The 12,447-nt window shown below is 32.6% G+C and overlaps 2 protein-coding genes across 2 annotated transcripts; one reads left to right on the forward strand and one right to left on the reverse strand.

Annotated features, from left to right (window-relative positions):
- Window positions 1–352: 352 nt before the first annotated feature.
- LOC140173465 (uncharacterized) lies at window positions 353–736 on the forward strand. The gene has a single exon (XM_072197057.1). It carries the CDS (start codon window positions 353–355, stop codon window positions 734–736), a length of 384 nt encoding a protein of 127 aa, XP_072053158.1.
- Window positions 737–5,564: 4,828 nt separating this feature from the next.
- LOC112806033 (uncharacterized) lies at window positions 5,565–8,048 on the reverse strand. Its single transcript, XM_025848349.3, has 2 exons — window positions 7,792–8,048; window positions 5,565–7,405 (listed from the first exon to the last, which is right to left on the reverse strand). Exon 2 carries the CDS (start codon window positions 7,322–7,324, stop codon window positions 5,810–5,812), a length of 1,515 nt encoding a protein of 504 aa, XP_025704134.1. The 5' UTR covers window positions 7,325–7,405; window positions 7,792–8,048; the 3' UTR covers window positions 5,565–5,809.
- Between the last annotated feature and the right edge of the window lie 4,399 nt (window positions 8,049–12,447).

Raw genomic sequence — 12,447 nt, forward strand, 5'->3', positions numbered from 1 at the left:
CCTTCCCATAGAGACTAGGTCAAGCAAAATATCTCATAGTCGCTGTAGATTATTTTACCAAATAGATTAAGGCCATGCCTCTATCTAGTATCAGTTCTACCTAATGTCAGAAGTTCGTTTGGAGAGAAATTATTGCAAGGTTTGGGATTCCTGAAGCTGTAGTCACAGATAACGGGACTCAGTTCACAGATTCAAGATTTCGAGAACTACTAAATGGATTAGGAATTCGGCAAATATTCATTTCGGTAGAACACCCACAAGCGAATGGACAAGCTAAAACTACTAATAAAGTAATTTTAAATGGGTAGAAAAAGAGATTGGATGAGTCTCCGGGTTCCTAGGCTGACGAGGTATGGTCAATCCTATGGACCTATCGAACTACAATCCAATCTACCATAAAGAAACACCTTTCATACTCACTTATGGCGAAGAAGCAGCAATCTCAGTGGAACTCGGAGAGCCTAATCCAAGAATACTTTTGGGGACTTCGGGACATCATGAAAGCATGGACCTGATTGATGAAATTAGAGATACGGCTAAATTAGCAAATCAAGCTTTGAAGAAAAGGGTGACCAAGAAGTACAATACCAAGGTCCGACCCAGAGGTTTTCATGCTGGGGATCTAATGTTAAGACAGGTTGATGCCAGAATCTTAGGAACGCGGGGTAAGCTAGCTCTGAATTGGAAAGGACCCTTCAGGGTGAAAGAAGTCCTAGGCAAAGAGCTTTTAAGCTAGAGATGTTGGATGGTTCTGATATACCGATAAGCTGAAATACAACTCATTTGAAGAGGTATTACTCTTAAGAATTTCTCCAGAATTTTTTTTCTCTAGATAGATCAAAGAATAAAGGCACTTTTTTCCTAGGCTCCTAGGTTTTTAATAAGGCCTCTTTTGTATTTAGTAAGTAAGATTCCTTTTGCTATACTATGAGAATTTGAATGCTTGAATTAAGTGTTGAAATATCTCTCTAAGTATGTATAAAGTCGAATTCAGGTTGAAAATAAAGCTCAAAGAGAAATGATTCAATAAATACTAAATAAAAACCAATATTCACGAAATATCAAAATGGTAAGAAACGTTAAGTTATATAAAGTTAATCTTGATTTCATGGGAAAGGTACTGCCCATAAAGTTAATCCTGGTTCCACGGGAGAAATACTGCAAAAAGTATTACACACAAAAGTGCCAAGAGTTTAGAACTACTAAGTTTATAAAACTTAAAAAAATATTACAAAATTATACAATAGAAATAACTTTTCCATCCACCACCTTCTTGAAAGCATCGACTTTGGAGATGTCCAAGTTGTGAGCTCTCAGTTTGATTTGATCAAGGATGTTTTGTTCAACATCAAAAACTCCATCTACAGCCGCTTGCTCTGCCTTTTTTACCGCAATTTTGAGCTCCTCAATTTTTCTTATCAACTTGGAAACCTGCTTCTTCATATTTTTTCCTCTTAAGTCGGAAGCAACTTTTGCTTCTTCAAACATTTTACCTCATTTTCAAGGGAGGTCTGCTTATCTTGAAGAACAGTAACGGAGGTATTTAGCTTCTGAATTTGAGCATTTGCGTCAGCAATCATTTTGTCCTTTGATAAGAAATTTAAGCGGAGACTCAAAATCTCTACTTTGGCATCTCGAACATATCGAAGAATGGAGGAGCATCCTCTGAACTCGAGGAAGGGTGTCTTTTGAAGGCATCTTAGCAAGTACTGCCTTTGTATCTTCATCCATGAAATGTTGATCCACAAAGTTAGGAGCTCAAAATCCTTTATCCAATACATGTCTAAATGAGGTGGGGACAAAAACAGTGGCATTATCTTGGCCAGTGCTTTTCAATTTTTCCTAGATGGAGTTGTTGTAGGAATCCTCCTCCAAAATATGATCCTCGGGACCCTACGCCTCTCCATTCTCCTCAATCCTCTGAGATTGCGGCTAGCGGCTTATAGTAGCAGAGGAAGAAACCCTGTTACCACCCACATTAATCGATGGTTGAGTTGACAACCTCCTCTTCATCTCGACAATGGTAGCAAATCCTCCTGCCATGTCAACTGAAATAAGAACAATGGAAATTCATAAGGTAAAGAGGTCATAAGCATACAAAATCATGGATGCAGAAAAGACCAAAGAATAACGCATACTGTTAGCGCTCCAAGAAGCCTGTTCATTTATTAATATGTCACTTAAAACAAGAGGGTGCTCATTCCACAACATCATTAGCAAATTAATGCTAAAAATATCTGCAGCATTCACATGCTAACTCGGATCTTTGAGAAGGAAACATTATAATTTTAATACAATTTAAATTTTTTTGCACCTTCTAAAGTCATAAAGAAAATGGTTGTACCTTCCTCCCCGTCAATCTTAAAAAACTTTTCTTTAAAACCGTGATAGGATTCCTCAAACAAATTAAAGATTTCTCTGTTCGGGACACCTCGGAAACAGATGAACTCGCGACCTTGTGACCTAAAGGAAACTGTCAAAGTGTAGAAATAAAAGAAGACTCTAAGAGAGGGTTCGATATTGAAGAACGAGCATAAGAGCTCGAAACCACGGATAATGGCCCAGCTGTTTGGGTGGAGTTGAGAAGGAGCACATCCAGAGTGAGTCAGCGCACTCATTTAGAAGTCGAAAAAAGGCAACCGGATCCCAATTTGGGAGAAGATGGTCTCATACATCCACAACCAATCCAAAACAGTGCCGGCATGCTCATTAATAGGACATAACTAATCCTCGGACCTAGGAACGGAGAAGGTGTACAAATTACTCAGGTTGGAGTCAAAGATAACCCTGGTCTCCCTTAGGTTATCAAGCTCTTCTTGCATCATGGTGGAAGGGGTAGTCTTAAACTCCTTGGATACCCAGGAGATCCACCTCAAGCTCGCTGTTCATTCGCGGAAGGGGACAGGTCGGGGTCTCGGTTGGATAGTAGCATTGACACATTCACGATTCATGATAACATTTTTCCTCGCCATCACGAAAAAACCTACAGGAGCACCACCAATACATTACTACCAATATGTTACCAAGGGCCAAAAAATTCAAAAGCTTACTTAAAAAAATGCAAGTTTCATTACATTTCTGGAGCTACAAAAAATTGTGGAAATTGGGGCAAAAACAGAAACTATCACTACTAAGACAGAAAACTTAAAATAGTGGTGCCCTACTACGTCAAGCCTAATCAAATTTAAAGCCTAATCAAAGGTGGCGAATCTAGAGAAAATACAAAGAAATTTCTAAGCAAGCAGTACCAGGAATTACAAGAAAGACTATAATACGAAAACCTGAAACACAAATTTCTCTAGCAAAATAACAGTGAGAGAGAAAAATATAAAGGCCATCACTAACTTTGTCAGAAGGTTGCTATGGAATCCACTAGAAAACTCGAGTGATCCCCTCTGATGCAACAAAGAATGCAACAGAGGAGGAAGACCGAACGGAAGAAAGCCTCTTAGAAACAAAAAGTGAGAGCAACTAAGAAGGATTGTTTGAGTTTGGAAAGAGAAATGTTTTTGCTTGAGAAGTAAAGTGAAGTGGGAGATTATTTTATTTGAAATTAATGTTGCATTAATTAATTAAGAGAAAGAATCTCTGAGTAAGCTGACAGTTCATAAAACGAAAAAAGTTATAGAGTTGCAACAGTGCCAAAAAACGTCTTAGTTTCAGTTTCCTTAAAAAAAACTATTCATTTTTCTTATAGACCCTTTAGGGTCCCAAACCAAAGGACATCCCCAAAATTCGACTTCATAAACTCAGGAACCTTTTACAAAAACATCTAAGTCAATGGATTTGAGTTGGGGGCATTATTCTAAACAAATAATAACACAATGGAATGCCAATTAAATAATAATCCGACGTTACGAGATAACGATAATGGCAGCATCATCAAGCCACAAAAACATCAAATCCAAACATTAAAGACGCGACATAAAGGTACCAAATATTGGAAAACAGTAACATGACAATACGAGAATAAAAGAAAAGGCAGTCAGCAAGTAAACCCATATCTAGACATACCATTCAAATACTTAGCTAATTTTAGTATTAGAATGTCTTGTAAGCATGATTCTACACACACTAAAATTAGGATCTTTGATTTTTAACTTTCATTTTGTGAACTTATTCTAAGTAAGAACATATTTAAACTGAAAAAAAAAATTATTTAAATAAAAGAGTCATTTCATTACACATATATACCTAACTACTTATTTTATGTTTACTAAGATTATTCCTTAATTAAATTGCATATCTAAATCCCCTCTAAAAACTAAACATACGATTATGTATACCTAAGAAATTAACTATTAATCAACCACTCATATATAATAGATATTGAAATACGAAATATACATTAAAAATATAAATAATATATATATATATATATATATATATATATATATATATATAATGACTTATTTAATAGTTAATACTTTTGTATATACAAAATATTTTTGATATTTTTAATGAAAATATTAATGTAAGACTATAGCAATTAATAAGTATAGATCACTTTTTTATTGAGAAAAAAAAAATTTTAACCTAAATTTCAACAAACATTTTAATTTTCTAATAATAAGGGAAATGATTATAGATTTAAATCATGATTTTGATAAAATTGTAGAGATATGAGAAAATGACTGCAACTTTCAATAAAATAAAATTATTTTGTATACATTAAAATTAATTATTAAATTAATTATCACATATATATTTTGTATGTTAATATATATTTTTACGAATGATTGATTAATAATTAATTTTTTATATATACACTAAGCATTATTGTAATAATATTAATTGCTGCCTTGACTAAAAAGTGCAAAGAGATATATATTAAAGAATAAATAACTATTTCTAATTATGAAAAATTTAAGTACTAACAGAATTAACCACAAAAAAAATTAAACTAATATTATACCTAAAAAAAAATAAATTCTGTTTGACAAAATTAAATAAATAAAATTGTCCTATTTTATTATCCACTAATATGCCAAATGACAAAATTCCAAATAATCATTAATTGTGATGTATACCATTTTTTGTCCTTTGTTAGTGGTCGTATATGCATTATAAATGTCTGAAAAATAATTTATGCTCTTGATGCATGTACATGGACAGAAGCATTGATTTTTTTCAAAATTTAAGTATTGAAAATTCAATCAGCGTCTTATATGCAACGATCTATTGATCAGTTTAAATTTACAATAAATTAGTCATTTATCTTCAAAAAATCCAAAAAAGAAATATCAATTATCCGAATCCCAAATATTAGCCTCGTTTTTCCTCACCCTTTTTAATGCTATAGTCAAAAGCTATCATCAACAAACTGAAAATTTTAAACAAGCTAATCACACTGCTACTTTAAGTCTGATATATAGTTGGTGATCATTGATCATTCACCTTTGACCCATACTAACCTATATTTTATCGGATTTGGATCCTCTCGTGCTCCTCATGTTTTTATACTGTGAAATTGAGTCCCGTACATGACTCACTAACAAGGCATTTTAATTTAATACAAGAACATGTGTGCTGCTTCACTGAAATCCAAAACATGCCAACATGGGTAAGGTAACACTAAATAATTTCATATAAACTGATCAGGAATGGATGTTCAAAGATAAAGAATGATTACAATCGAAAGCTAACAATAATAGATGCATGGATCCCCCAAAAAGTAAAACCATATGGCAGTTAGTATGGATGGGGAAAAAAATTGTGAGGTGCACATTTGTATTATAGTTTACAAAGGGACACAAGTTAGTAAAACAATGATTTAAGATTTAAGGACCATGCTTGCAACCCAAATTTGTTAACTCAAGTCAACATTAAGATCATTTCCTCCCAGATGAGGCCGGAGGCAAACACGAACCTCATGCTCTTCCGCTCCTGCCCGAAGTCTTGGCACCATGATCTCGAGCGCGGATCCTGGCCCATCATAGTATGCTTCGATGTTGGCATCTTCGGGAATTCGAGTTGAAAGAGGGATTTCACGGACAAACTCCCCATGAGGGCAGTGCTCTGGCGACGGATCTGTAAGCTTGAATGTCCTATCATTTCTCTTGATAAATTGCTTCCCGGATGTGCTCACACAAGAAACTTTTATGAAACCATGGGTGAGAGTGTTCCTCCACGAAACTTTCACTCTTGGAAGATCCACAAATGGCAGGCTGATGATAATCAAGTAGCCTTCCTCGTCCTCATATATGGTTTTTGCAGCTGTAACGGGTCCACAAACATTCTTCATCACACCAGTAAAGTCATTCAACCAGCCCGGTTCGCTTGGGTGAACAGATATATTTGCAATCCGATCAGATGGAGGATTAATTGGCAAGTAACATTCTTCGTAATTACTATAAAGGAAAAAGTCTTTCCTCTTCTTGCCACTGACAGGAGACAGATCATGGTTGTCACCATTACTGTGGTTAGACAGAATTGTTGATGATAAATTCAGCCCGGATCCATTAAGCATTTTCTTAGAGTGAGGATTAGGAGTCTTGATTGGATGAGGCAGTCTGTCAAGTTCAAAGTCTGTGTTGGGAAGATTTCTCCACGAGCTGAAATCACTTGCTTCAGGAGAAATCTTGAAATTAAAATCTCGGCCAGTGAGTTCAATCCACCTTTTCTGCTCTTCCTTATCAATGCCTGACAGATTGGGTGATGGAACAACTTCGATGCCATGGACGCACTGTGGGTTTGAAAGACCTCTATAATGCTTCCGTTGCATCCTATGGGATCGAACAAAGCCCTTCTCAACGCTAAATGGAAACGGGTGCTCCCCTTGCCGAGAGTGCCCATTCATGTAACTCCTCAGCTGCATCTTTCCCAATGCATTTTCAGGCTTCTCCTTGAAAACCCACATGTACATGTTTTCCATGTCATGTTGAACCATAAAGACATCAAGCTTAAGATCAGTTTTGTCAAACCCTGAAATGCCATTGCTGTCCCTTATGACCACGGCCTTTGATTTCTCATGCAACACAGGCTTAAAGTAAAACTTGAAGAAAAACCAAGCTCCCCATATGCTATCAATTCGCTTTGAGCACTTCTTGCCAGCTTTAGGAGGGTTGAGAAAAGTCTCGGCCTCGTATCCCTGAGTACTAAGTCCAACATCAAGGATATCACAGGTATCAGAATTCCACAGCTGTGGCGGGGGGCTGCGCTCTGCGGAGAGGGGCAAATTGATATCGGGCGGACGAGAAAGTATGATTTGTGGATTCATCTCCAAATCAAGTTCCTCATGAGAAGATGCACTTGAATCCATGGACAGGAGTGTGGATGGGTGATGACTCTCCATTGACAGAACAGTGAGAAGAGAATCAACCATGTTACCTCAAATTCTTGCTGCTGCTGGATTCAAGGTTGCCATTCCATAACTCAATTCAACAGAACAATCTTATATACACACCTACATCATATCAATTCTCCACTATCAAAAACCCAACATTTATAAATCAGATTACAGAATCCTCACACACCCACTTCAGAAAACACACATTAAAATTCCCGAGTATCAAAAACATTTTTTTTTTCAAACAAAAAATCAAAGCCTAAAAAATTGGTATTTGTTAGGGTTAATAAAAACCAAAAATGGGCCTTTGAAGGAACATTATATCTAACCCTAGACCAAGTATCTCCATAAATCCTAAAAAAAAAAGTATAAAGTATGAAATATGAATCACTATTATATTTCTATACCGGTTTTTTTCCAGAAAAAAAAAACGAAAATCAATGTTTAGAGAAACAAAAAACAGATACCCAAAAGGAAAATCAACTGGGATCTTTAAAGTGTACCTTAGAGAATAGGCATAAGAAGATAGAGAACCAAAGCCGTTGATGATGCACTTCTCCTACATATCAAATCATATCATCTGCAACCATATGCTATTGATTTTCTAAACCCTAAAATCCCTTCTACACCCAATTAAAAAATTAAAAAAAAAAAACTAATTTGTTTTTCTTCTCTTTTCCACTCGTCAAAAGAAACGCGGAAGAGGATAGAAGGCAGAAGCAGAAGCCGTGGGGAAGCATCTCACTACTATAGCTACAGCTTTCCTTTCGTGGGTCATGCATTGAACTCGTCGCTACCCCAAACGGGTCGGGTTTACCGGGTTCAATCAACGTTTCAAAACTATCGGATCAGTTTGACCCGGTCCAATCACTTTTCCAATTATCAAACATGTTTAGGGCCCGTTAGAACTACCTCCTTGGACGAAAATGATTTATTTTCAAAAATGTTAATGTAAATTAAAAATTAATCAGCTAATAATAAAAAAAATAATCATTGAATCAACTATTATATATTTTTATATATAAATATATATTTTATAATTTATTTTTAATATACATTTTATATTTAATATATAATTTTTATAATAACTAATTTAGTGACTAATTTTTAGTATATCATAATTAATTTGTTTTTAATTAATTTTTATTAACAAAGTTAGAAACTTTTTTTTAAAAAAATAATAAATTTAATAATTTTTTAATAAATATAAGTTTAATTATTAATTATAAATATAGATTACTTTGGAATGATTTGGTAAAGTTTTTTATATTTTGAAAGAAGTATGAAAGTTGATTTTTAAAAGTTGTGGCATCAATATATTTATCACTAGGATTTATTATTTATTAATTGCTTGTATAGCATTTTAAAAAATGATTAGTATCGTTGGTTGTTTTTTTTATTTTTCTATGAATATTCTAAAAAGATTCAGATGGGTTAATTTATTTAATTTGGGCTTCCTTATGAAATCAATAATTCATGTCATAAAAAATTATAACAATAGTAAACATAGTACACAGTAATTCAATAACTCACAATAAAAATTGTATAAAGTCAAACTAAATAAAAACAAAGAAAAATTTCATAAAAAAAAAAGAAGCAACATGCATCAAAGAGAAGTAAAAATGAACGAAAAAAAGACTTGTATGAATAAGGAGCACTAGAAACTCCATAAGAAAGCAACATGCATCAAAGAGTATCAAAGAAAAAACTCCATAAAAAAAATAATAACATCCATCATTGGTTGTTATTTGTTCGTCTTATGGCAATGTCAAAAGGAATGAATCAAATATTGATCTTTTCGTTGGTTGGATATTTCTTTTATTTTTCTTTTTTTTTTTCTTGAGATCTAGTGTCCTAACTTTGACAGGAAAGTAGTTGGTAATATTTCTATGGTTTTTTGGGGTTGAGAACTTTTGATGTCCGTGAATGGCCAGGTTTAACTCTTTCTCCCTTTTGAGTAAAGACTATTGTAAAAAACTGTAAAAGAAATTCATAAATATCTATGAGCACTAAATTTATTGTTTTAGTCAATATTTGGCCAATACGCTAAACACTAAGTACTAAATTTTAAATTATCAACTTTAATAATATATAAATAAGATGTTAGTCAAGTGTCAATTGATATTGATGAAAAAGTATTGACCTCTAATATTTTTTAATATCTAAATTTATCATTATATTTGTTGTTTGTACATGTTAAAATTATTTTTAGTTTAATTTATTAAATATAAATATTATGATTTTAAAATTTAGTTTAAAATGATCAGTTAGACGTAATTCAGTCTACACTAAAAACAACAAATGTTAAAAATAGTTTATAAATTGAAAAATCAGTCAAGAGTCGATCAATCGAACTGAATCGAAAACCAACCGAATTTAAAACTAGTTACCAAGGTTCGAACTCTTGACTTTCTGAATCTAAAACTCTAATACTATGTCCTGAAATCACTCATTCCAAAAGCGTAACCTGACAAGACAATGTAACACTAATAATCATATCTCTAATATTTTTTAAATCTTCGCTCCTTATACTTTCTCTTTTGAAAAATCTCAAAACGACGTTTCACCGGAAAGAAAACAAAACAAAATCTAAAAATATTAAAAAAAAAATAGAGAAACCCCACTTCAAGTCTCTCTGCAATGTCCTTGTTAGCAGAGTGGCGTAATGAAAGCGTGGTATTTTAGTATAAAGGTGTTACACCCTCTGCTCCCCCACCATCGTCCTCTTAGCTTATTCTCCTGTCGTGCTCATCGTGCATGCTTCCAGTCAAACCTTTAGCCATGCTTGCTTCCCGTGAGATTCGGGGAGGAATCAAGCGAGAGAACATAAGATGAGAAGACACCACATCCAATTCAAAACCTTAAGGTGTCAAGTTAATGGGTCTCTCATCTTATAAACTCCTCACTCTTCCATGCTTTTTTTAGATGTGGGACTAACTTCAACACTCCTCACACTTGCAACACTAACAAGTTGCACAACCTCCACTACTTTAATGTTGTTGAGGCCAATGCCATAGAAGAATATCTAGGGTTTGTTATATATATGTTTCTGTTTCAAACTTAGTCACACATACAAGAAAATTTTAAAACCTTGAGTCTTTATATATTAATTAAGGAAGTACATGTTAATAGAAATCAAAGATGTTGATGGACTCTCATATGTGATTCTGTGTTTATTGGATATTGTGTTTGTGTTTATGTACTTAAATCTAAAACCATAATCAAATCTTGTAATGCACCTTTCTTTGAGATATATAAGAACTAAAAGAGTTGGAAAAAAAAAATAATTTTGGTGATGATTATGTTATTTTTCTTATTTTTAATGATTCCGCTATGTCTTTTACTGATGTTCCGTGTTTTGGGAATGAGTTGATTTATCTTCTAATGAAAAATTTATTGAATGTAAATGAGTATTTAAGAAGAAATTAAAGCTGGATGGGTAATATGGATAAATATAAAGCTAGATTAATAGTTAAAAGTTAACAAACAACAAAAAAATACAGATTATTTTAATACATATATTCTAGTTATTAGAACTGTATCTATTAGAGTTTTATTTATTATTGTATTTAGATTTAAATTTGTTGTACATCAAATGAATGTAAAAATTACGTTTCTAAATGAAGATCTTGATAAAAAAATTTACATAGATCAACTCAAAGGTTGCATGATAAAAGGTAACAAGAATAAGTTATGTAAGTTTTTCAAATTTCTTTATTATTTAAAGCAAGTTTTAAAATAATGACATAAAAAAAATTGATGAAGTTAAGATTTTTAATAGATCTGATAAATACATATATAGCAAATTTAATAATAATGTTGGTGTTATTGTTTGTGTATATATTGATAATTTCTTAATATTTTGAACATGCTTAAAAAAGGTAGATGAAACTAAAAAGTTTTTATCTTCTCATCAATTTAATATAAAGGATATGGGTGTTATAAATATTATTCTCAGAATAAAGATAATAAGAAAAAGTGCTAATTTGATATTATTTCAATCTCATTATGTTGAAAATACGTTTAAGAAAATTGAATATTATTGCAAACATGTATTCACACCATATGATTTAAGTTTATATCTATTTAAGCATAAAGATAATAGTATGTCTCAAATTGAATATTTTTGTATAATTAATATTTTCGTATAGCTTGCTAATCTTTTGAGGTGGAAAAAATTTGGCCAAAAAAGTATTGTCCAACATTTTTCAAGAGTTTAGGATTTCTTTAGGTTGAAAATCCAATCATATCTTAGCTTTGTCTCTAACAGCAAAAAGAAAAAGCATAAGCCTGGAGATCTCAGAATTTAATCCATTGGTCTTAACAGTGTCACAAATTTGTAAGAATTCAGATAGAAATTGATCTGGATCTTCCAGTGGAAGTCCATAAAATTTACAATTCTGTTACATCAGAAAGACTAACTAACTGAGGCTTAACCTCAGAGTTATTTGCTCTAATGGCAGGTATAGATATACTTCTCCCATAGAAGTTAGAAGTGGGTGCAGTAAAGTCACCAAGAACCTTCCTTACATCTCCTTCATTATTCTGTTCGGCTGCCATGTTTGTACTTTCAATTTCTTGTTCGAAAAATTTTGCGAGGTCTCTTCCGGAGTATTGTGCTTTAACTTGTTGTAAACGCTTCCTTAGGGTCCTCTCAGGTTCAGAATTAGGATCAAAGAGAGGTTCTTTATCTCTGTTCCTACTCATAAATAAGGAAAAGAAAGAAAATGGGAGTTTTTATATCAAAGTATATAGAACTCCTTGTGAGATGTGAAGAAGAAAGAAGAATGAAGATAAAGGAATGAGATGAAGAATTTGAATAAAAGGGTAGAGAAATTCGAAAATTGAAAAGTAAAAAGGTAAACTATAATTAAAATATTTTTGTTTTTATTTTAATTATTAATTGAATTAAAAAGATTTGAAAATTTTAGTGTGATTTTCAGAAAAGAAGAGAGATAAATTAGTTAGGAAGTTTTAAAAAATGTAGAAGAGAAAACAAGTAACTAATTAAGAAAGATTTGAAAATAAGATAAGATAAAAGAATCGAAAAAGATTTGATTTTAAATTTTTTTATTTAAAATTGGAAAAGAAAAGTCAACAAGATAAGTTAAGAATTGAAAAGATTTGATTTTGAAATTTAAAATTAAGATAAGGTAAGA

Source organism: Arachis hypogaea, chromosome 6, assembly GCF_003086295.3.
Source record: "Arachis hypogaea cultivar Tifrunner chromosome 6, arahy.Tifrunner.gnm2.J5K5, whole genome shotgun sequence".
Taxonomy (NCBI): Eukaryota; Viridiplantae; Streptophyta; class Magnoliopsida; order Fabales; family Fabaceae; genus Arachis; species Arachis hypogaea.